The 25,750-nt window shown below is 38.6% G+C and overlaps 1 protein-coding gene across 1 annotated transcript in view; it reads left to right on the forward strand.

Moving 5' to 3' along the window:
• The window catches only part of GNAI1 (G protein subunit alpha i1), an 87,109-nt gene that overhangs the window by 51,877 nt on the left and 9,482 nt on the right, over nucleotides 1-25,750 (forward strand). The window contains exons 2-6 of the mRNA XM_066353868.1: nucleotides 1,743-1,785; nucleotides 1,898-2,039; nucleotides 10,806-10,963; nucleotides 15,782-15,910; nucleotides 25,305-25,434. Coding sequence (XP_066209965.1) covers nucleotides 1,743-1,785; nucleotides 1,898-2,039; nucleotides 10,806-10,963; nucleotides 15,782-15,910; nucleotides 25,305-25,434 — 602 coding nt within the window. The remainder of the gene's footprint in view (nucleotides 1-1,742; nucleotides 1,786-1,897; nucleotides 2,040-10,805; nucleotides 10,964-15,781; nucleotides 15,911-25,304; nucleotides 25,435-25,750) is intronic.

Below are 25,750 nucleotides of genomic sequence, written 5' to 3' on the forward strand. Positions count from 1 at the left end.
TTTGTCCATCAAATCACAAGTAGAATTTAAGCAGTATTCCCCCCAGAATTTTAAAAGGAGATTGAACTGTGACCTGATCTCAGATCCCTCCGATGACGGATGTGTCTGTGTGTGGTAGTTAGGGGGGGAAGGGGGGAGGGAAATGCAGCTCAGAAGTTTGCCATCTAATTGTATCAGTTCTGAATAGCTTAAATAAATGCAAGTGCATTTCTAGTTGACTGTGTATCTAGTGCAAGCCAGCAGCTGCGAATTTGAATAGAAATGTGTACAATGAGAGGCCACATGGGTCCCACGTGGATGATGGAGATAAGGTCGAAGGTTGATTGAGGATCACCAGGGTGGCTAGAGGAAGTAGAGGAAGGGGCCATCTTGGCAAGGAAATTGTTTGAAGATTGTGGTGTGCTCAGCAGTAGGTGTTCTTGGAACTGTAAGTTGCCTTCAGTAACGCTGGAGCATGAAGCACAGTGGGAAGGGCTGGGAAACTGGGAATGTGGCCCAGATAATGAAAGTCCTGAGCCGTGTCTGTCAAACAGTAATACATATGTCCATGATATGTAGTTCTGGCCGAAGACAACGTGAAGCTAAACCAGTGATTTTCAACCTTTTTCATCTCTTGGCACATATTAATTAATTATTAAAATTCTGTGGCTCACCAGAAAATGTTTCATTTTTTGCAGATGTCACAAAAAAAAATACAGGTATAATATTGATTCATTCACACTGAAAGGCTATTGTTGTATTGGCTGTAATCATTTTCTTATTTGACATTCCAAGGGAAAAGAGGTCAGTGCCCCTGACTTAGGTATTGCATGTTCAAAAATTCTTCCTGCACACCAGTTGAAAATCACTGAGCTAAACAGTAGACTGTCATATCTTACTTGTTTTATGTCCTGTACACAGATACTCTCAATATATACCAATCAGGATGAGCCTGACAAATAATTGATCTAATTTATGGAAAGATGGCAGCTACTGCTAAGTAGAAGGATGAGAGGGCTCTCCTCTGTAAACATCATTCCATTAGTAACATTTTCCCATTACAGTGGCATACTGGGAGGGACTCAGATTGTGCCAAGACCCGGTATATGTGCAGAGTGAAGCAGAGAGGTTTAAGACTGGGTGTAAGGAACCCTTATCACTTGGATGACAAGAAGACTAGAAAACCATAGGAGGAGATACTTCTGTCCTGCATGCACTGTTGCATCCTGGTGCAGTAAATCACATTGGTTGTGTGTGAGTTGTTTCATAATAGTTGTTGAACATATATTACATGAGATGGGACTATTTTAACATAGAATATTTTAAAATTATTTTATGTGGCTTCTTGGCATCACTGCCTACTATATCATAAGAGGCAGTGGTTAAATGATGATAATTGGCCAAACATCTTCCAACGGGGAGCTCAAATTCTTGAATAAAAGTAATTTACAGTGTTTCAATTTATGATATAGAAGATTGAGATTTTTAATGCTTTGGAGAATAAATATAGACAACAATGAAAACATATTTTAGTTGAGCTTTAGTTATTGAATTTAAGTATTATAAAGTAATAAACAGATGAGATTTATATTTGAGAACTTTCCTATGTGTTTGGAAAACAGCAAAGATAGTTTTGCTATAAAGCAATATTTAACTGTAAGAGACAGAAGAGAGAGAAATAAAATATGTGCGTGTGTGTTGGGAGTTGGATATACATATGATGAAGTTAGAAATCCCTTATTCTACTATATTATCTTTTTTAGGTGCTGGTGAATCTGGGAAAAGTACAATTGTGAAGCAGATGAAGTAAGTAGATGTAAAGCATTAAATTTGTTTTCTGTGTCTTTTTTATTTTTTTAATGTTTAAATGTACCCTTCAATCAAAGGAAGTGTTTTCTTTTTCCTTTTGTCTCATTAGAATTATCCACGAAGCTGGTTACTCAGAAGAGGAATGTAAACAGTACAAAGCAGTGGTCTACAGTAACACCATTCAGTCAATCATTGCTATCATTAGGGCCATGGGAAGGTTGAAGATAGACTTTGGTGACTCATCTCGGGCGGTAAGTTATTAAATTCTTTGGAGCAGGTCTGCTGAGTAAAAATAACTTGCACGATAATACCGTACCATAAAACAGATTTATCAGCTGAGGACCATTTTCTGAAAGCAATCAGAATAGAGTCAGAAACTTGAGAAGTGAGCAAAATAAGAATACACAGAGTGTGCAGTCTTCCCTTTGTAGCTAGAATATTCTCCTATCCATCCGATGGTTTGGATAACTCAGCAACCATTGCAATATTTTCTACATGTGATGGGATATTGGATTCCTCTATATCTCCATAACAATTTTAGTCATTACTACTGAGTTTAGTAAACTGCCTACACTGACAGTCTTCAAAATTTGTTTCTTTAATTTGGGATGCTGAAGTGATCTAATTATTTGTATTCATATCCAAACTAAAAAGCAATTTAGTCTCACATAATGAAAACAATAGAAATTTGCATGTCTTTAAAATAGGAAAATACTGGATACTAAGAAACATATAATCAGAATGTCAGAGCTAAGGTCAAGGACCTTAGAGACAAGCTAGTTCTATGCCTGTATTTTATCAGTGAAGAAACTGGAACCCAGGAGATTACATGATAGAAAGATTGCCACAGGCTAGGGTGACCTAGGGCTGTGCCTGGCTTCCTTATTGGCCTCAGGACCTTGTTTTCGGTTTGGCTGGAGGCAGCACTGGCCTAATCCACGGGACACTTTCTTTTCCCTTTTCTGCTTGCCCCGATTGCTTGCATAATCTCTTTATTTCAAGTTAAAAATAGGAAGTGTTTTGTTTACATAATCATTTTGTGTTCCTAAAAGATGAATTAAGAGAAAGAATTTATGTTGTCAGCTTTTGTTCTCATATAAGTCATTTTGTCATGGATAATCTTTTAATACTGTTAAACCAAAAAACCCAAACTCCATATTATTGGTAAAATGTTTTTCTTTTAACACTGTTTTTTTTTTTTTTTTTTTGTAGAACTAGGGCCATCTTGATGTGCAATATGATTATTTTGGTCAATCCAATTCAACCTTTGCACTTGGTAAAGAAAATCTAAAGGAAATGCATAGAATTTTTCTTACGTTCCATGTGAATTTGTATTTCAACATTAGTGTTCTTTAGTTTCCTATCTTTAACCAAAAATACCCACCACAGAGATAAATTAAACGAGTAAGAACAACAATTGAGAACTGCGTGGTGGTTACAACTCCCTTGGATGATGTTCTGATGATACACAAGCTGAGGCTGACTGGCGAACCACAGCGCATGCTCACTCACGTTCTCGGAGACACGGCCTCTCTCCCTGCTGTGGGTGGAGCAGCAGTGGCCGCCCGAGGTGGATTCCACAGCCCCAGCCTCTGAGCCCGTGGGTGTGCTGTGTCAGTGGGTGTGCTGTGTAGTTTTCTCTTCACTGGTTTTTTTTTTCAATAACTAGTGTAAAACTTAACCTTCCAGAAACCTTTAACTGAATTTCCTGCTTCATTTTTATTTGTTTTGTACAAAGTTGATGTATTATTCTTATTGCTACTACTACTTTTTAATGGTTCCTTTGTATTTTTATATATTCAATATGTGTGTTTGCCACCTCCCTACAAATACTATGAAGGTTTTTTTGTATAGAGGCTGTAACTTTCCTTTGTATCTTAATGTCTGCTTGAACTTTTTTTTTTTTACATATGAGCTCAGTTCATGCTTAATAGAGGAAAAATGAATGAAGGCAACATTAAGAAGAAGAAATTGGAGAAATCTATATTAAATAAACCTGGTTAATTTTTACAACTCACATTTCTTTATAGGTTACTAAGTGATATTATTGTTTTAACCTTTTTCTTTTAAACAAAGGTTTAAAGCTTAATGTAATGAATTAAAATTTTCAAGTGGATTTCAACAAATGCTTTTTGAGTATTAATATTAAACAGAAGGGAACCACTCCTTAGGTAAAAGTCAAACAATTTTTGTAAATTGTACTTTACACCAGTTTTTCAACCACCTGTGAAAGAGCTAATTGCTGTATGAAGATTATAGACGCAGTGATCTTGGTTGAATTTGCTTATGCTCAGGGTGATTTCTGCCTTAGTGGTCCCCGAAATAAATTTCCTATTTTCACTGGTCCCCAAGTATAAAAAGGTTAAAAACCACTGCTTTACACTAATTTCAATTATGGCAATTTAGACTTTTTAAAGTATTCTGCATTCATATCTTCCATGTGAATAGAGAAAGTTTTTGTGCTCCCAAGCAGTTTTTTATGAAGTCTTTTTTGTTTTTCTCTCAAACAGTGTTGCCATTTTCTGCTTTTTAGGAAACAAACAAAAAAGACGAACCTGGACTTTGTTTCAGGAACGACTGGGAGTAACTGCCCTCCTCACGAGCACTTCAGACTCCAGGAGCACCCCAGTCACTGTCACCTTCAGCCTGTTCTATTGACGGCAGCCATTATTATTTAAAGACTGTGCGAATGTTTGTGCCCACGTTGGTTTTGATCAGTCTACTCTGTCTTCAGTTGACTTGTCATCTAGTTTAAAATAATTTGGCAACAAAAGAAAATAAATCAAAACACAGACTGGTCGTTCACAGATAGTTTGACAAGTACTTCCTTGGAGTAGCTTTGGCTCCGAGGAGCCGAGAGCCTTGCCTTGGATGGACTTACCCAGTCTCCCATATCCCCACTGCCTCGGACGCTCCTGCAGAGTGGCTGCCCTTCGGTGGCTTTCATTTTCTAATTTATTTCTTTAGTTAGTTATGTCTGTCTGTCAGATTTTTCCAGATTGCTTTTGAGAAAGGTATCAGTTTGCCTTGCTAGCAGCAGTTTAGGGCAGAGCCTTTTCTTAGCACTCGATAAGTAGCCAAAATTTAGGAGTCTTACTGGGTAATTCATTAGTGTATTTTACTTAATTTACATTTTTAATTTTTAGTACAGTTGTGTAGTTTTCATATCCTTCTTGACTGTATTTTTTCTCTGTGTTAGCGGTCTGCTTTCTCCCTTATTCATTTTCCTGCTGGAGTCTGATGTTTCAGTTATCTATCTGCTTGTTCGCATGTGCATATGTATTAACCCTTTGCCCACTAAAATATATATTTTCTCAGGTTTGCTTGATTTACTGTATGGTTTTCATTTTAAAACCTTTCCCTATTATTTTTTCCATTATGTTTAAATTTAGAAAATCTCAGCCAAAGATTTACCAAATGTTCATGCTATTTTAAAATTATTTAGGTGAGTTTTAACATTGTTTCTGTGTCTGTTCCTGAGCCCCTCGGAAAGTTATTTTGCTGTGTGTGTGGAGTAAGGCTCTGCATCTTCTTCTCTACACATGGCTACTGATCATTTATTACTGTTTTTGAATAGTCACGTTCTTCCTACTAATTTACCGTGCCGCCTTTACTATATAATTATTTCAGATTTAGGATTATTTTCTTATTAATCTGCATTAATATCAGACTATGCTACATATTACAGACTTTTAATATGTAATAATTTTAGCCCTCCTTCCCCAGTATTCTTTTTCAAAATGTTCCTAGTTATTTCTACTTGTTATATTTCTAGATAAGTGTTTGATTTCATATTCTGGTTTAGGCTTAAGAACAAGGTTATATTGTTTTTTATTTTGAGAAATATTGATTAATTTTATGGCAAAATGATAACATAATATGAGCACAGTATTTTTCCATTTTCCCAATATATGTATTGATTATCACATTTCTGTATCTCTTTTAACAATAGGTTCTATTGTCCATATAAAGAATACTTCTTTAACTTGAAAATATACATTTATAAGATTCATAATTATATACACCAAAGTTGTATGTAACACGTTTATCATAACTTCCCTTCCTGACATAATGAAGCCTATGCTCACTGCAATTTAGTTAAAATGAACTTAGATTATTTCAGTTTTAGGCTTTTAACCTCCTTTAAGCAGCACTTTGGGAGAAAAAGAAATATTGCTTCCTATTTCCTTGCCTCAGTCAGTTTTACTTTGATTACATTTAACTTTTTAGAGAAAAATGTTTTACACTGACGTCTTTCTTCTTCAAAGCAAATCTTTACTGTCTGGGATTGCTGCCATGAAATGGTGACTCCACTAAAGTGCTCAGGATTCCTTAAAGGTGCACTGACTTCGATGACAGCAGTATGGCTGTCTTCAGTTTGTAGGAGTTATTATATACTCTATAGCAGGGGTCCCCAAACTACGGCCTGCGGGCCACATGCGGCCCCCTGAGGCCATTTATCCGGCCCCCGCCGCACTTCCGGAAGGAGCACCTCTTTCATTGGTGGTCAGTGAGAGGAGCACATTGGCCATCTCATTAGCCAAAAGCAGGCCCATAGTTCCCATTGAAATACTGGTCAGTTTGTTGATTTAAATTTACTTTTCTTTATTGTAAATATTGTATTTGTTCCCATTTTGTTTTTTTACTTTAAAATAAGATATGTGCAGTGTGCATAGGGATTTGTTCATAGTTTTTTTTATAGTTCGGCCCTCCAACGGTCTGAGGGACAGTGAACTGGCCCCCTGTGTAAAAAGTTTGGGGACCCCTGCTCTATAGGGTTGTGGTAGATTAAATATGTAAGTGGTTTTCCTCCATGCTGTCCAGGATTGTTGGCAAAATTGTTAATGAAATAATTGAGCTCAAACATTAAAACAAAAGATTTCCATATACATATCAATCATGATATCAATATATTGACCAAAATTTCAGGGGTGCCACTATTTTTAAGATTCCATCATATTTTTTAGTTTGCATTGTAGAAGTGCTTTCTAGTGTTTTCTGTTTAAACTCATCTCATTGATGAATCTTATCTGCTCTATCACAGTAAGAAGTCATTTCTCATTCCTCCTCTTTTGTTTTGGATAGCTTTGTTAAAAAGGGTTCTTATGGAATTGGAATCTGATATCTTTTGCCCTAAGAATTTTCCTTTTTCTAGCTGTTTGTAAACATGAAGTTGGTTCTTTCTTACCTTTAATGATCCTTACTTAATATGACAGCCCTCATGATCCTTTCTAGTCTTTCTCCTGCCCTGGACAGACCCATCTGAATTCTCATTAAGTGAATGACAACTTCAAATAAAATGTGCTGTCACTAAGTAAATACAATATGTGAAATGTTCCCTGACCATCAGTGGGAGAAGAGGGCCATATTCTGTCTTTTGACATGCTAGCATTTTATGTCTCTTTTGCTGAGCTACCAAAACATGCCATGATATAAATTGGAATTTATATTCTCTAAACCAGCTTATTTTCATTTAGTTGTTAGCAATTTGAAAACAATAACTTGGCTACATCCAAGGATTTTTCTTGCTACCCACAGACAGTTGCCTGGCAAATAACATTTCTTCCTAACATCACAAATGAGTTCCTGCAATAGCTTTACTGATTTTTAGCCCTTCTGACTAAATTCCAGTCTTTTCTTCAATAATCTCTATCCTTTTTCTACCTTCTGTCACACACTCTTGTTTATCTTTATAAATATTGCAAAATAACATTATTTTACATGAATCTTGAAAATACTTCATTCCATAGCAAGATAGGATTATTGTCATCATTCTGTAATTGTTAAATTTATCCTGTCTTGGCTAAAAAGGCAGTGGCATAGTAGATAGAGCGTTGGCCTGGGATGTTGAGGACCCAGGTTCGAACCCCCGAGGTTGCCGGCTTCATTGCATGCTCACTGGCTTGAGCGTGGGGTTGCTGGCTTGAACATGGGGTCATAGACCATAGACATGACCCCATGGACACTGGCTTGAGCTCAAAGGCCACTAGCTTGAACCCTAGGTTGCTGGCTTGAGCAAAGGGTCACTGGCTTGGCTGGAGCCCCCCCAATCAAGGCACGTATGAGAAAGTAATCGAGGAACAGCTAAGGTGCTGCAACTATGAGTTGATGCTTCTCATCTCTCTCCCTTCCTGCCTCTCTCTCTCTCTCACTAAAAAAAAAAAAAAATTGACCTGTGGTGGTGCAGTGGATAGAGCGTCGATCTGGAAATGCTGAGGTCCCCGGTTCGAAACCCTGGGCTTGCCTGGTCAAGGCACATATGGGAGTTGATGCTTCCTGCTCCTCCCCACCTTCTCTCTCTGTCTCTCTCTCCTCTCTCTCTCCCTCTCTCTCTGTCTCTCTCCCTTTCTCTCTCCTCTCTAAAAAAAAAAAAAAAAAAAAAAAAAAAATCTGTCTTAGGCCATGGCTACTTACTAATTGTTAAGTAAGCAATATTTGTGATGAATGGGTGACTAATTAGCTGTGGAACATTATTGCTTAACCACTCTATCTTGAGTTCTCTTTCTAGAATAATTTGTAAGGTCCCTTCGTACTTAAATTTATTACCTTAATGCTCATATAGAGATATCTGAATGCCCTGCTAATGACATTGAAATGAATATTTCTAATTAGTTTTTCAAGGAAAAGAGACTATTTTATATTTTATCAGAAAGAGACATTTGTGAATGTCACAGAGTAGAGTTCTTAAATAGCGTTTCCAAAGTTTCTCATGTCTTTTCTACAAGCTTCTTCCTAGAAAATGTGAAGAGAATATAATTGTTAACCAATACTGGAGGATATTAGTCTTTTCTATCAAGAAATTTTATTGCACTTGAGTACATATGAGAGCTCATTTTAAAACTCACTAAGTGAGAAATACTTTTCTAAAATGGATGAAGAAAATGTTTGATGTTTAATAAAAATGACCAAATTTAGAAATTTCTCATATAGGTAATTATTAGGAAAAATAAATAATTATGTACTAGAATTAGTAAATAGTCCTAAGAATAGTTTGAAACCATGTCATGTTGGGGTTTGTTAGGGCTCCTGTACACCTGTTACTTGCTTGCATGCATTTCTCTTGTGACTTACTGAAAAGGGAAACATATGCTTGACCAATATGTCCCCATGCTGAGAGACTTGATTATTTTTCATGATGGTTACATCTGAAAATGTTTTAAAATGGCAGAAGAATAAATTTATATTGTTAGATAGTACCCTCTGCTAGCCTGTGCTACCAACTGCTTTTCTTCAGTGTACCTTGTCATAATGTGTGCCATCACTTAATCAACATTTCCTACAATACTTTGAAAAAGTGCTCCTTGAGAAAAATTAGGGATGATTTACCCAGTTAACAAAGCTACAAGTCTCAGGTTAAAGAGTATCTCTGTGAAAAGAGCAACTTTACATCTCCCCTATTTTTGGATTAGCTGTGTTGTTACCTAAGACGAGAGTTGTGTTATCCTTCACTGTAACTGCAGCCCACATGGGGCTGTTGAGTGTCTGAGAAGTCTCTAGAGCTGAAATGTGTTGTCTGTATAAAATAAACACCAGACTTTGAAGACTAGACATCTATAAAAACCTGAACTGTCTCATTAATATTTATTGATAATATAAGTCAAATATAATATATTGTCCAATTAAATTTCCTTTTCTCACATTTTGAAATCTGACTGTTGGGAAACTTAGAATTTCGTTAGTTGCTCACCTTATATTTATTTTGGACAACACTGACCTAATAAATTTGACTACCTGTGGATCAAGTATAACTATACAACATATTTGTAACCTCAAAACTTAAATTTAGTTAACTTTATATGTAATATTTCTTTATTTAAATGTTTTGGCTTCTTGTCTTCTATATGCATCATGATTATTTCTATTCTAGAGCTGAGCTTATTTTGTGTCCTAAACCTGCATTATCAAACACCGCCCCTACCTCCTAGCCCATTGATTTTAATATATAGTAGATCTCCCCTTATCTGCAGGAATGTTGCAAGACCTCCAGTGGATACCTGAAATCACGGGTAGTACTGAACCCTATATATCCTGTTTTTCCTATACAAACATACTTGAGATAAGTACAACTTATAAATTAGGCACGGTAAGAGATAGACAACAATAAATAATAAAACAGAACAATTATAACAGTATACTGTATTAAAAGTTCGTGAATGTGGCTTCTCTCTTTCTGTACCTCTCAAAATCTTCCTACACTGTGCTCACTCTTGTAATGCTGAAGGAGGATAAGATGTCTGCGTGCTGCAGTGACGTGAGCTGAATGAGTCTGTAGGCACTGTGATGTAGCATTAGGCTACTGCTGACCTTCCGATGATACTTCACAAGGAGGATCATCGGCCTCAGGTTATCCTAGATTATGGAGCCATGACGATGTCAGTGGATAGGGAAATTTAATATTTTCAGGCCACGGTTGACCGCGGGTAACTGAAACTGTAGAAGACGAAACTGCAGATAAGGGGATCTATTGTATACATACTTTAAAGTCTTCTGAAAACTTCACATCAGTCTGTGAAATTATTCGTGCTTATTCCACATCAACTTCTTCCTTCTCTGAACTTGTATTGCTTCTATGAAGAATGTCAGAAAGCTAACATTTCATTAGATTTTATCTTAAAATAAACTGTGTTAATGTATTTCTTAGATTAGACTCATTTTTGGGAGGGAATGGCAGAGCATACATTCTTGTGACTTCTCAAAAGAGATAATCCTCAGTGTACAGCAGGCTGTCCGTGCAGAGTTGCTGAATATGTCCCCTCATAAGCTGTTAGTTTCCTTCTTCCAACTCCCTAGCACCTCGATAGCTATCGCAGAAACGACAAAACCTAGATGCATGATTTCAAATTACGCTCTTTTGGGTGAGGCGACTTTTTAAACTGGTGCTTTACAGAAATGAAAGTTATGACACCAATAACAACATAAAGGGAATTCACTGTTGCACTTTCTGTCATTTACATTTGTACATTTCATCTGTAAAGTTTCTTTTTTAATTTCTTTATAAACGATCTTTGAATGTTCAGGATGATGCCCGCCAACTCTTTGTGCTTGCTGGAGCTGCTGAGGAAGGCTTCATGACAGCAGAACTTGCTGGAGTTATAAAGCGACTGTGGAAAGATAGTGGTGTACAGGCCTGTTTCAACAGGTCCCGGGAGTACCAGCTTAACGATTCTGCAGCATAGTAAGTAATCAGCTTTAGAACTAAACTATCATAAATAACTACTTGTAAGTCAGATATGCCTCAACATCCGTGTTACTGCAGAATTCGCTGACACATTCTTGTACAACTCAGGATGTTCACATGCTTGAAAACTTGGTGTTTTCTGTGAGTTTGTAGATAACAATATTATTTCCTTTGTATTCAGAGTGTCTCCAGAAACTCATGCTTATGTAAGTCTAATTAAAACATGTAGAATGGGACTTTCTAGTATACTTCCAAGAAAGTAATTGGAACTTCCCAAAGACTATTCTGAAGGTGTATCTCTAGTTTGCTGGGGACTGGCCAAGGGGAAAGGTAATTGATTTGGGTTCTTTTGTTATACTAATGGTGCCCAAGAAGAATGACTTGTCTAGTGACAGGCACCTTGAATGACATACACCCCCTTTGAAGGGATGCTTGGTTATTTCAAGATAGTTTCTGAGTAAAATAGCTTTACATGTGGAAATTGTCAATTGTACGTGCGCTTTTGCATTAGACATTGCTTACAGCTATCAGAGTCAAGTTTTAGAGAAGGGAAGGCTGCCCTGATTTTCCAGACATAGCCCAGAAAGTGTGTAAAGCAAATTGTGATAAAACCTAATTGGGAGCATTCTGCTTTGGTGATCTACATAGAATTAAAAAAATGAAGTATTTGTTTCCATAATTGGCACACAGACTCAAAAATGTCAGCTAGGACATGAGTAGTATTAATTGGTCTTAAAACATACTGTGCATTCACTTTACTTTCCAAGTGTGTTCCATGTTCTTAGAAGAGCTCTTGTCTCTTAGGGATACAAGTGAGGATTAGATTGAAGATGACAGGCATTAGAGGGTCTAGGTTAGTGGTCAGCAAACTGCGGCTTGCAAGCCACATGCAGCTCTTTGGCCCCTTGAGTGGGGCTCTTCCACAAAATACCACATGCTGGCGCCACCTCGATAAGGAATGTACTTACCTATATAGTTTTAAAAATTTGGCTCTCAAAAGAAATTTCAGTCATACTGTTGATATGAGTTTGCTGACCACTGGTCTAGGTAAATACACACACTTTCTCACACTGAAAAACATGGCTGTGCCTATGTATAGCATGTCATTTGTTGTAAATCAGGGTACTCAGTGTGTGTTACATGAAGGATGTAGTGTGTGAATAAATAATATGTTACTGTATAACCTTCTGTATTTTTACATTATATTTCTTAATCTGTATTTTTAATGTTTTACAAGTATACAAACCTAGTATATTATTACAAATCTAGTTTATATGTATGTATAACATTTCTTATTCAGTATGGAGCCCATCTCTCCCACTAGTTTTTCTTTCTTACTAGGGAATAAATATCATCTGACTTACTGAATAGATCCTTGCATCCCTGTTTTATGTACGCATAAGAGACATATTTTCTTTCATAACACAGATTGACATTTATTTTGAACTCATTTAATTTATACTTATACTGAGACTATTGGATTATTTCCTCCCTCTGCCCGCACACTGTAAATTCAGTAGAGTCTGGTTTTGTCCAGCATTCCAGTTTCATTGCCTGACACACAGTCCTCCCTGAATGTGCCTGTGTTAGAAGTGAATGAATTAATAAACCAAACGTTACAGAGACTAGAAGATAAGGGAAAAGAAAATTACTTAGAGCACAACTCTTGGACTGTATATTTGCTTTGGCACCTCCAGTACCTGCAGAAAAATCTGAGGGGAACCACTGTGAGGTGAGAAGGTGGCTCTGAGTGGAGCCTAGCAGGAGGGAACCACTGTGAGGTGAGAAGGTGGCTCTGAGTGGAGCCTAGCAGGAGGGAACCACTGTGAGGCGAGAAGGTGGCTCTGAGTGGAGCCTAGCAGGAGGGAACCACTGTGAGGTGAGAAGGTGGCTCTGAGTGGAGCCTAGCAGGAGGGAACCACTGTGAGGCGAGAAGGTGGCTCTGAGTGGAGCCTAGCAAGAGGGAACCACTGTGAGGCAAGAAGGTGGCTCTGAGTGGAGCCTAGCAGGAGGGAACCACTGTGAGGTGAGAAGGTGGCTCTGAGTGGAGCCTAGCAGGAGGGAACCACTGTGAGGCGAGAAGGTGGCTCTGAGTGAGCCTAGCAGGAGGGAACCACTGTGAGGTGAGAAGGTGGCTCTGAGTGAGCCTAGCAGGAGGGGACCACTGTGAGGTGAGAAGGTGGCTCTGAGTGAGCCTAGCAGGAGGGGACCACTGTGAGGCGAGAAGGTGGCTCTGAGTGAGCCTAGCAGGAGGGAACCACTGTGAGGTGAGAAGGTGGCTCTGAGTGAGCCTAGCAGGAGGGGACCACTGTGAGGTGAGAAGGTGGCTCTGAGTGGAGCCTAGCAAGAGGGGCTATTTCAGTAATTCAGGGGACAACAGGTTGAAATTGTTTCCTCAAGTGGGGGCACTTCTTGGACCCCTCAGTCTATTCACGTAGACCCTTTTGTGTCCCATGCTTAGGTCCTCATAGAGAACAATATATTACTTTGGCTCCCCATTATTTCATTACTGGGAGTTCTGACCTTCAGATGGCAGTAGTAGAGCCATTTTTCAAGAATGAAGTCATAGAAGTCTTTTGTTTCTCTCTCTGAAATGAGAAATTGGGAGGCAGAGAGACAAACTCCCACATGTGCCCAATCGGGATCTACCTCGCATGCCCACCAGGGGGCGATGTTCTGCCCCATCTGGGACATTGCTCCTTTGCAACTGGAGCCATTCTAGCGCCTGAGCTGGAGGCCATGGAGCCATCCTCAGCGCCTGGGCCAGCTTGCTCCAGTGGAGCCTTGGCTGCAGGAGGAGAAGAGAGAGATAGAAGGGAGAGGGGGAAGGGTGGAGAAGTAGATGGTCACTTCTCCTGTGTGCCCTGACTGGGAATTGAACCCCAACCAGTGTTGGCTGGGCCAACACTCTACCACTGAGCCAACCAGCCAGGGATAAAAATCTTTTTCTTCATAGAGATTACAGAGCATTTTGTTTCCTGAGTTCTTGACTGGAGATGGGGATGCTGCCAGGTTGCCCATTAAGATTTATCTAACCACCAATTTACACCAGTAAATTCAATTAAAAAAAATACAGTGGTACCTTGACACAGGAGTGCTTTAAATCACGAGCAATTTGAGAGATGAGCAGTCACTTCTGGGATATTTTGCTTTAATTCACACTCAGATATTTGAATCAGGAGCTTCTACCACCCTCCACTAGATTTGACACACGAGCAGATTGAGTCACGAGCTTGGCCATGAAACGAATTAACCTCGTGGGTCAAGGTACCACTATAGTAACAATTGGAATTTTGTCCAAGACCTATATTTTGTCTTGTTAAAATATAAATGTGCATTATTTTCAGAGACTATTAGAACTATAGCAGTTATAAGCAAAAAAATGTATTAATGAGTAATCAGCACATTTTTAAATAAGAGTAGTTCAGTATTTCATAGGGACAGTTGGTAAAATCTTGCCATGGCCTATTTGTTTATTAAATCAGATTATTTTAAAACAATAAGGTATAACATTAGGTATTAAATGTAGTTAATGTATGGAAATAAAATACAAAGTACTGGGGGATTATCACCAATGCAAAAAGATAAGATTTTTTTCAAATTAAGTACAATACAGATAACTCAAGCTATTGTCTTTCTGTATATTATATATCAACATCACATACTTGTTCCTGTCTAAACATTTTGGTTACTAATTCACTGTTTGGATAGTTTTCAAACTACCTCCATGAATCAGATATTTACTCACCTCTTGTTTGCAAGGCCCCACTTTGGAGACCGAGGAGCAGTGTCTGAGGACACCTCGGCTGAGGCTGCAGTGGTTGGGGCACCGCTGTACCTGAGCCTCCTTCCCCAGTTGTCCTCCACGCCCTGCCCTGGGCACTGCAGAGCACTGCGGAGTGCTCAGTCAGCTGACCGCGGGTTCATTCCAGATTCTCACTTTAGGTTGTGTTTAGTGTGTCTGTGGCTTTACTTAAGAGCAACAAGATGTCACTATTTCTGCCTGCATACTGTTTTACTGCTTGTCTTGATGTGAATGACATTTCTTTTTCTGTCCCATCATTCAAATTTCTGTTTATACCCCTCACTATCCATGAAGCCTTGTTTAACTACCCAGGTTCACATTAATCTCTGCATACATGGACTTTCTATAACACTGTGCACTGTACTGTATAATTGGACACAAACTACATAAAATTATTGCATAGTATGACACAATATATTTGGAATTATTGGCAGAGAGTGTTGAATGAGTGATTACAATCAGTCAGAAGTAAAATTTGAATATTGATTTAGAAAGCCAGCAAAATTCAAAGTTAAGGGTTACATGTAGTGTTTTCCAGTGTGCAACTGAAGGTTGGTTGAAGAGGAACAACATCAAATTCAGCCTTTGGCCAGAGGTATTCTCACTATCTTCTCAAAAACTAACTCTCAATCCTCAACAAAAGAGTAATGTCTGGAGCGCAAACACAGCACTGCATCACAAAAAGTGAAATCAAGAAATTGTAGGAAACAAACACATGGTGTGCAGTTATTTTGGGTGTTTTTAAGAAGTTATTATTAGTCTGTTTTCTTTCCCAACAAGGAGGTTTACTAATTAAGAAATGCTCGAAGAGTTTTGTGGCTGGAGAAGTATAAATCCATTTCAGTGGGAATTGTGTAAGATATTGCCTTAAATTGGTTGTATTACATCATTACACAGAAATGTAAAAACTTGGAATATTGCATGCATCGGAATGTCTTACTCTTTGATTTAGATGATCTGTATTGGCTATATTAACTGTTAGCATATTGTTTTATTGTTTATGTTTTCAGCTATTTGAATGACTTGGACAGAATAGCACAGCCAAATTATATCCCAACTCAGCAAGACGTGCTCAGAACTCGAGTGAAAACTACAGGAATTGTTGAAACCCATTTTACCTTCAAAGATCTTCACTTTAAGTGAGTAGCTTCAAAGCATGTGATTTATAAATTAAGATATAAAACACATTGTTTAGGAAAAAAGGTGTAATTATAAACATTTAGAAAATTTAGAGTTGGAAATTATAAAAATCTTCTCAGATGATTAGACAAAAGACTTTTTAGGTGAAAGAGAGCAAGAAACATTCTTAGGAATATTTATATGTTTATTTGAGAACAAATAGCTATGAAAATTCTTTTTGCCTGTATTTTCACAGTGATTTAAACAACAGTAGTTTTTGGCTTTTATTTCTAAATAGAAAATACTACTCTAATACTGTACATTTTGGGAAAGTTCTGCCATCAATCTTAGGTAGAAAGAGAGTTTTCCTGATAGAATATATGTTTGTTTATGGAAATATTTTAAAAGAAGGGTATCTTTTAAAAATTTCTTATGAAAATTTTTATTCATGCAAACTGATACAATGAAAAATGTTTATTTAATTTAGAGTGTACTGGTTATCAACTTTCCGAGGCCAGAGCGGGGAAGCACTGAGTTGAAGGGGCTACAGAAACGAAGGGATCTTGGAGTTCACTTAGTCCACTTTGCTCATTTTATACTGAGTCAGACTCAGGGAAGTTCAGGGAAACATTATATGTATTCAGATTTAAAGAAGTGTATTATTCTTTTTCCAATAACAATTTTCAAAGGATGTCCAAAACTGATGGACTTTGCTTTGGGTAACTAATGATCTGAAACAGTCATGATAATAAAGCAGAATTTCTGTGAGCATCTTATAAAAAGATTCCAAGTCAAAGATAAAAAAGTCATCATCAGCTCAGCTTCTGAAGAAGCGGACAATCATAAGTTGTGGGAAGCACAGTTAAATGTGTGCAATGACACCTTTGCTGCTCTCCTCCAGTATTTTAAGTACATTTAGCATTTGTCACTAATTTATTCCACATTCAACAGTTCATATAATTGAGTTTTCCAGAAACTAAAATTTAATTTCAACTTTCCGTAGCAGTTCCCCTCCCAAAAAGCAGACATTGCCCTCCTCAAACAGATATAGGTCATACTTAGTTGATCTGACCATGTAACTGTGCTTTAGATACAGTTTTGCATCTGCTTTTAATTGTATTTGTTTTTCTATTTTTTAAGCTGTCAATAGACATTTTTTGTTGCTGTCATTATCTTTTATTGAAATCATTTACCTTCTTTTGGTCTACTTACTACTTCTAGACTATTAAAGGACCAAACTCAGGAATTAATATTATCTGTCTTACCTGAGAACTAGTACCATATTTATGTCAAAATTATGAAGTGATTTTAATTATAAGGAAGTTCATTGATTTCAATCTAAATACTAAATTCTGTAGCTAACTTAAATTATGTTCAGATAATGGTTTTCTTCTAACCATGTAGCTCAAAGAGAAAATACATGGGTTTGGTTAGCAAGTAAGGGTTCTAGACTCAGGCACCCATTCGATTGGGCAGACTTGGTTAAGATCCCTAACCGAGTGTTGCCATATTGCCCACTGTCAGAGTTTTTTTTTTTCTGAAGCTGGAAACGGGGAGGCAGTCAGACAGACTCCTGCATGCGCCTGACCGGGATCCACCTGGCATGCCCACCAGGGGGCGATGCTCTGCCCCTCCGGGGCGTCGCTCTGTCGCGACCAGAGCCACTCTAGCGCCTGGGGCAGAGGCCAAGGAGCCATCCCCAGCGCCTGGGCCATCTTTTTGCTCCAATGGAGCCTCGGCTGCGGGAGGGGAAGAGAGAGACAGAGAGGAAAGAGGGGGAGGGGTGGAGAAGCAGATGGGCGCCTCTTCTGTGTGCCCTGGCCGGGAATCGAACCCGGGACTCCTGCACGCCAGGCCGACGCTCTACCACTGAGCCAACTGGCCAGGGCCCACTGTCAGAGTTTTAAGCATAAAATGAGTTATTTCCTGGAAAGGAAAGGTTGTGGGACCGAGAGCTCTGTAAATGGTGAGAAATGGCAGAGGTAAACGTTGCACTGATCAGATAGTACTTGAGGCGATCTAACTGTAAAATTCACTTTCAGTCTGGTTGGATTCGCCTTAAAATTCACTTCCAGACCATACTTTTCACTGCCAGCCTGGCTTTCTCAGTTGTCATTTCAGCATCAGGGATGGACTGGGATTCGATGATCTTTTGCCATGAACTTTCTAGGAAGCCCATGTACCTTGCTTTATTTAGGCTCCTCAGATGAGGTAGAGTGTCACAGGGTACATTTAGTTACTGCTTGCACTTGCTGACCTAATGATAAACATAGAAGAAGTTTGGGGGAAACTGCAGATAAACAGTGTCTTATTTTGGATTTGGGAATTCTTTTAAATTACTATCATTGTGCCCTGGCCAGTTATTTAGTGGGTGCAAGTGTCATCCCAAGTTTGCAGTTCAGTCCCTGGTCAGGGCATATAGAGGAAGCAACCAATGAATGTACAACTAAGTGAAACAACAAATGAATGCTTCTCTCTCTTTCTCTCTCTCTCGTTTTCTCTCCCCATTCCTCTCTCTCTCTCTCTAAAGTCAATCAATAATAATAATTATAAAAATATCATCATTACTACCGTATGGTTCCAGATTTGCTTTTTTGTGTGTGAGAAGTGTGTGTGTGGGGGGGTGTATCAGACTCTCGCATGGACCCGACCGAGATCCACACAGCATGCCCACCAGGGGGCGATGCTTGGCCCTCTGGGGTGTTGCTTCACTATATTCGGACCCATTCTAGCGCCTAAGGCGGAGGCCATGGATCTGTCCTCAACACCCAATCCAACTTTGCTCCAAAGGAGCCTTGGCTGCTGGTGGGGAAGTGAAAGAGAAAGAGGAAGGAGAGGGGGAAGGGTGGAGAAGCAGATGGACACTTCTCCTGTGTGCCCTGACCAGGAATCAAACCTGGGACTTCCATAGCTGGGCCAACACTCTACTGCTGAGCCAACCAGCCAGGGCTCAGGTTTGCTTTTAATGTTAAATGAGCATCAGAAGAATGAGGGCAGAAATGTATTTAAAATAATTCTACTTGGAACTGTTGAATGTGTTTATCATTTTGTATGTTTTGTGTTGTAATTCATTGTCTAATATTAACTACTGATGTAAAATTTAAATTTCACTTATTTTGTGGTATGATAGAGATTAAATTCAAAATTAAGCAATAAGACATTACTCTTCCAAGAATTCATCTTAACCCCTCTGTGTCTAGACATACATGGGTTATTTTGCTTTAAAGAATCAGCGGATTTATTTTACTATGATATTTTTGCTGAATATAGAATTAAAGCATTCCTTCTATTGTAAAATGATCATTAAAATAGAAAAAAAACCTCTTTTTATCTTTTCTAGCAGTATAAACTTGTAATAGGTTTTGGAGTGCAGTATCATATTGGTAGGATTGCTATCCATCCATACATGGTCAGCTGGCTCTGGACCGGTCAGCCTTGGTCATGATGCTATTGGATGACACCCGAGGATAGGTCAGCAAGCACTTCTCAGGGTCTCCAGGCCTTAACCCCTCTCCTCCTAAAAAAGACACCTAAGAAAACAAATTCAGTCCCTGTTTGATACTAGTCAGAAGTCTCATTTTTTCATATGCAGAATGTACTATAATTTTGTTCTGTTGATGATTAATACTTTAAAAATTAGAAATTCAAAGTTTGAAGGTAATTCTAGTGTGTGTGTGAAACAGTGAATAATGCTCTGTGGACAATTCTATCATATATAGTGTCAATTCTTAGTCATTTGTGCTCCTTGGCTTAAGAATTAGACCAGTGACTTTCAAGGTATGGTCTCAGATCAGCATCATTGCTTTCATCTGTCTGAGGAGTCTGCTGTGCATGAATGTTTGGAAAGCACTGGCTTAGATCATAGAGAGTCTTTGTTTATGACCAATATATGAATGACCCTCATTTATTTCTAATTTAAATATTTTTTATTATTGAGAGGCGGGGAAGCAGAGACAGACTCCTGCATGCACCCTGACTGGGATCCACCCAGCAAGTGCCCTACCAGGCAATGCTCTGCCTGTTTGGGCCACTGCTCCATTGCTCAGCAACTGAGCTATTTTAGCACCTGAGGTGAGGCCGTGGCTGCAGGAGTGGAAAAGAGAGAAGGGGAGGAGAGGAGCAGATGACCGCTTCTGCTGTGTGCCCTGACTGGTAATCAAACCCAGGACTTCCACATGCCAGGCGATGCTCTACCACTGAGTCAGCCGGCAAGGGCCTAGTTTAAATAAATTGAAGAGATTTCTTTTGTTGTCAGATTACCTAATGATCAAGTTAAAACTCTTTTATACGTAACATTCCCGTAGCATAATTGGAGAACCTGGATATTTAACATGATAAAGCTAGTCTATTATTATTTGAAAGTGTTTTAAAGTATTCTGTAGACACAATTTATTTATTTAGTCAACAAATACTGCCTGATTAGGCAGTGGCGCAGTGGATAGAGAGCCTGGGACACTGAGGACCCAGGTTTAAAACCCCAAAGTTGCAGGTTTGAACATGGGGTTGCTTGCTTGAGTATAGGATCATAGACGAGACCCCATAATCATTGTCCCAAAGCCTAAGGTCACTGGCTTGAGCAAGGGCTCACTAGCTCAGCTGGAGCACCCCCAGTCAAGGTATGCGTGAGGAAGTAATCAATGAACAGCTAAAGTGCTGCAACTATGAGCTCATGCTTCTCATCTCTCTCCCTTCCTGTCTCTGTCCCCTGTCCCTCTCTCTCTCAGTCTTTCCAAAAGTGTGTGTGTGTGTGTACTGACATGTGTCCAGTGTAGGGGATGGATGTAAGTGACCAAAATAGTTTTTATGTTTACACTGTTGGGGGCATGAGGTAAATAGCTAATATTCAGGGGATAATTGCTATAGTAAAAAATAAAGGAAGGTGGGAGGATGTATTAGTTTCCTAGGTTAGCTGTAACAAATTACTATAAACTAGGTGGCATAAAACAGCAAACTTACTCTCTCATAGCTGTGAGGGCTGGACATTGGAAAGCAGTGGCAGCAGAGCTGTGCTGTCTGGAGGCTAGAAGAGAGAGCCCCCTGCCTCTTCCTGGCTTCTGGTGCTGGTTGGTAGTGGTCAGTGTTCCTTGTCCAGTAGCCACATCACTTGAATTTGTTACTTTCGTCACATGGCATTTTTCCGTGTGTGTGCCTGGTTCTCTTTGCTTACTAGTTCATTCCTCAGTTTATCTCCTTCCACTTGCATTTTACCAAAGCAGCAAGGAGAAACAAGATCATACCTTGCACACTTTGCTTGGAAATTTTCTCAAATATCCAAGTTCATTTCTCACAAGTTCTACATCACACCCAGCACAAGAACACAAGTAAGCAAAAATTTTACTGCTTAAAAAAAATTACCTGTTTTCCAGTGTCCAATAACATGTTTCTCATTTCCTTCTGAGAATCATCAAAAATATCTTTAACATTTATATCTCTCCCAACTTTGTATTCATGATGATATATAAATTCTCTTAAGTTTTTTCTACCATCCATCTTTTAAAGGCAACCTGGGCTTTTTCTGTCAAACAGTTCAAGATTTTCCAGCCTCTACCTACCACCAAATTCCATAGCCACTTCCACAATTTAGGGTTGGTTATAGCAGCGCCCACTCTGGGTACTAAAATTTGTATCAGTCAAGGTTCTCCCAAGAGACAGAACCGGTGGACTGTTTCTGTCAAGGCACTGGCTGAGGTGAGCGGGGGCTGGCCAGTCCCAGGACAGCAGCTCTAACAGAAGCTGATGTCGCAGTCTTGAGGCAGAATTTCTTTTCCCTCTGGGAAGCCTCGATGTTTGCTCCTAAGACCTTTCAACTGATTGTATGAGGCCTTTCTGCCACATTATCAAGGATAAGCTCCTTAAAGTCAACCGATGATAGACGTTAAGCACAACTATAAAACACCTTCGCAGCAGCAGCACCTCTGTTCATATTTGAGTAAATAACTACTATGATAACCTTGCCAAATCGACACAGAGAACTATCGCGAGGGAAAATGTGGGGTGGTGTGAGCTAGGTGGTTACTTTATATGGAGTGGTCAGGAAATATGTGACATTTGATCAGAGAGGTTATCTGAAATATATTTTTGTTCAAGTTCTTTCCAGATGTGTTCCTTGGCAATTTAACAAATGTATAATCATTTTAAATAATTTTATTTTGTTCTCATTTGATCTTCATTACCAGCTGACCTTTTTGTATTTTACCCATTCTCATTTATCATGTGGTAGAATCATTTTTTTAAAAACATTTTTTTTGTCTTAGTGCAACAAATGCTATTTTTTTAAAGATTTTATTTATTTATTATAGAGAGGAGGGAGAGCGAGAGAGAGAGAGAGAGAGAGAAGGGGGGAGGAGCAGGAAGCATCAACTCCAATATGTGCCTTGACCAGGCAAGCCCAGGGTTTTGAACCAGCAACCTCAGCGTTTCCAGGTTGACGCTTTATCCACTGCACCACCACAGGTCAGGCTAGAATCATATTTTATATGTCATTCTTACACTTAACCATCAATTTACTAGTTAAACCAATAGAATGAGGTCCACTTAAATGACAAAAATAACAATACCAGAAAACCCTAAAGTCTCAGTCATAAAACTACTGGACCTGATAAATGAATTCAGCAAGGTGGCAGGATATAAAATTAATACTCAGAAATCAGAGGCATTTTTATACACTAACAATGAACTGTCAGAAAGAGAAATTAAGGAAGCAATCCCCTTCACCATTGCAACCAAAAAAATAAAGTACCTAGGAGTAAATTTAACCAGGGAGATTAAAGACTTGTACTTGGAAAATTATAAAACATTGATAAAAGAAATCAGGGAAGATACAAACAAGTGGAAGCATATACCGTGCTCATGGTTAGGAAGAATAAACATCATTAAAATGTCCATATTATCCAAAGCAATCTATAAATTCAATGCAATACCAATTAAAATACCAATGACTTACTTCAAAGATATAGAACACATATTCCAAAAATTTATATGAAACCAAAAGAGAACACGAACAGCCTCAGCAATCTTGAAAAGGAAGAATAAAGTGGGAGGTATCACACTTCCGGATATCAAGTTATACTACAAGGCCATTGTACTCAAAACAGCCTGGTACTGGCATAAGAACAGGCATATAGATCAGTGGAACAGATCAGAGAACCCAGAAAGAAACCCGCACCTTTATGGACAACTGATATTTGACAAAGGAGGTAAGAGCATACAGTGGAGTAAAGACAGCCTCTTCAACAAATGGTGTTGGGAAAATTGGACATCTACTTGCAAAAAATGAAACTAGACCACCAACTTACACCATTCACAAAAATAAACTCAAAATGGATAAAAGACTTAAATATAAGCCATAAAACCATAAACATCTTAGAAGAAAACATAGGCAGTAAGCTCTCTGACATCTCTCGCAGCAATATACTATTGATTTGTCTCCACAGGCAAGTGAAATAAAAGACAGGATAAACAAATGGGACTATATCAAACTAAAAAGCTTTTGCATAGCTAAAGACAATAAGAACAGAATAAAAAGACAAACTACACAATGGGAGAATATATTTGACAGTGCATCTGATAAGGGGTTAATAACCAAAATTTATAAAGAACTTGTAAAACTGAATACCAGGAAGACAAACAATCCAATCAAAAAATGGGTGAAAGAAATGAATAGACACTTCTCCAAAGAGGACATACAGATGGCCAATAGGCATATGAAAAAATGCTCAACATCACTAATGATTAGAGAAATGCAAATTAAAACCACAATGAGATATCACCTCACACCAGTCAGAATGGCGCTCATCAACAAAACAACACAAAATAAGTGCTGGTGAGGATGTGGAGAAAAGGGAACCTTCCTGCATTGCTGGTGAGAATGCAGACTGGTGCAGCCACTGTGGAAAACAGTATGGAGATTCCTCAAAAAATTAAAAATCGAACTGCCTTTTGACCCAGCTATACCACTTTTAGGAATATACCCCAAGAATACCATAGCACTGTTTCAAAAGAAGAAATGCACCCCCATGTTTATGGCAGCATTGTTCACGGTAGCAAAGATCTGGAAACAGCTCAAGTGTCCATTAGTGGACGAGTGGATTAAAAGGCTTTGGTACATATATACTATGGAATACTACTCAGCCATAAGAAATGATGACATCGGATCATTTACAACAACATGGATGGACCTTGATAACATTATACTGAGCGAAATAAGTAAATCAGAAAAAACTAAGAACTATATGATTCCATACATAGGTGGGACATAAAAATGAGACTCAGAGACATGGACAAGTGTGTGGGGATTACAGGGTTGGGGGAGGGGAGGGGTACAAAGAAAACCAGTTAGAAGGTGACGGAAGACAATGGACTTTGGGTGATGGGAATGCAGCATAATCAAATGTCAAAATAACCTAGAGATGTTTTCTCTGAACATAATGTACCCTGATTTATCAATGTCACCCCATTAAAATTAATTAAAAAAAATAACAATACCAGTTTATGTACTCAGATTTGGTTTATAGGCCAATAGTGCTCTGCAGGGAAAAGTCTTTTTGCTTCCTGAGATTTAAATAGGAACTATTTTAATTAGTACACCATTTAGATAAATGGAGCCTTTAAAAATGTACCAGTTTGCATAGTGTTTCCATTATATAAGTGGTTATTGGTAGGTTGCATAACACCCTATGTGCTTTTCAGCTTTTGCTTAATTTAACAAACTCTTACAAGAAAAAGAGGAAAGAATCAATGTCTTTATTTTGTTTGTATTGCTGCCCTGTTCACTAACCTAGAATGTTTTACTGTTGTATACTGTGTAAAAATTGTTTTTGCACTCCAGTGTTAAGACTGTTCATTAGGGCTGCCTGTTTACCTCATCTGTCATCTCACATTTTCTTTTATAACCTGCTTTTAATTTTTAAATGTAACCTCTTGGCCCCTCTCTTACTATGCTTTGCTTGCTCAGCTTTTCCTTCCCTGGAATGGCTTCCCTTCACCTCCGAGCCTCTCGGAGAAAGTCGCAGTTTGTGTGGGAAGAGGGAACTGTGTCCCCTGGCTCTGATGTTTTGTGACATTGGCAAATTGAGCATACTCTGTTCTCTCTGCATTTCCTAGTTGCTTCCTTTGAATTTTTAGTGCTTACACATTTGTATGTATTTAATCTTCTGTTCTAAGGGTTTTTGTGTGCTAATATGTTGTTTTGGAAGGTGTTTTGGGTTTTTTGAGATACCCTATCTTTAATCAAAAAAAATTCAAAGCCAGCAGAACTTTTTTCCATGAAAACCAATTCCTGACATTACTTTCTTCCCATAAAGTTCATTTCTCCTTCCCATCCCACATCATGTCTGCAGTTTTTGTCGACATTATAGAACTCAGAGCTTTAGGACATGTAATGTGTTGCCCAACTTGTTATTTTTCTCCTTACAGAATGTTTGATGTGGGAGGACAGAGGTCTGAGCGGAAGAAGTGGATTCACTGCTTCGAAGGAGTGACCGCCATCATTTTCTGTGTGGCTCTGAGTGACTATGACCTGGTTCTAGCTGAAGATGAGGAAATGGCAAGTACAACCGCTGTTTACAGAGACTGAGTGTGAAATAGGAAAAGCTGAAAATGTTGCCAGGAGTTTTTCTAAGAAAAATTCTTGAGAAAGCTATTGGGAAGCTTGGGGTTTTTCTCTGACTTTTGTCTTTCCATACCAAACAATTACACAAAAGCAGCACAGATGGACCCTGAGGAGAAGGAGACGACAGAGTGAATCTCCCCTCACCCCTCTCGGCTTAGCTCTGCATTTCCTCTGCCTGCTGTATCTACATACTGAATAAAAATATTCCTTTCATAACAGTCCAAGACTTACTGTTTTTTAACTTACTAGT

This window comes from Saccopteryx leptura, chromosome 12 (assembly GCF_036850995.1).
Source record: "Saccopteryx leptura isolate mSacLep1 chromosome 12, mSacLep1_pri_phased_curated, whole genome shotgun sequence".
Lineage (NCBI taxonomy): Eukaryota > Metazoa > Chordata > Mammalia > Chiroptera > Emballonuridae > Saccopteryx > Saccopteryx leptura.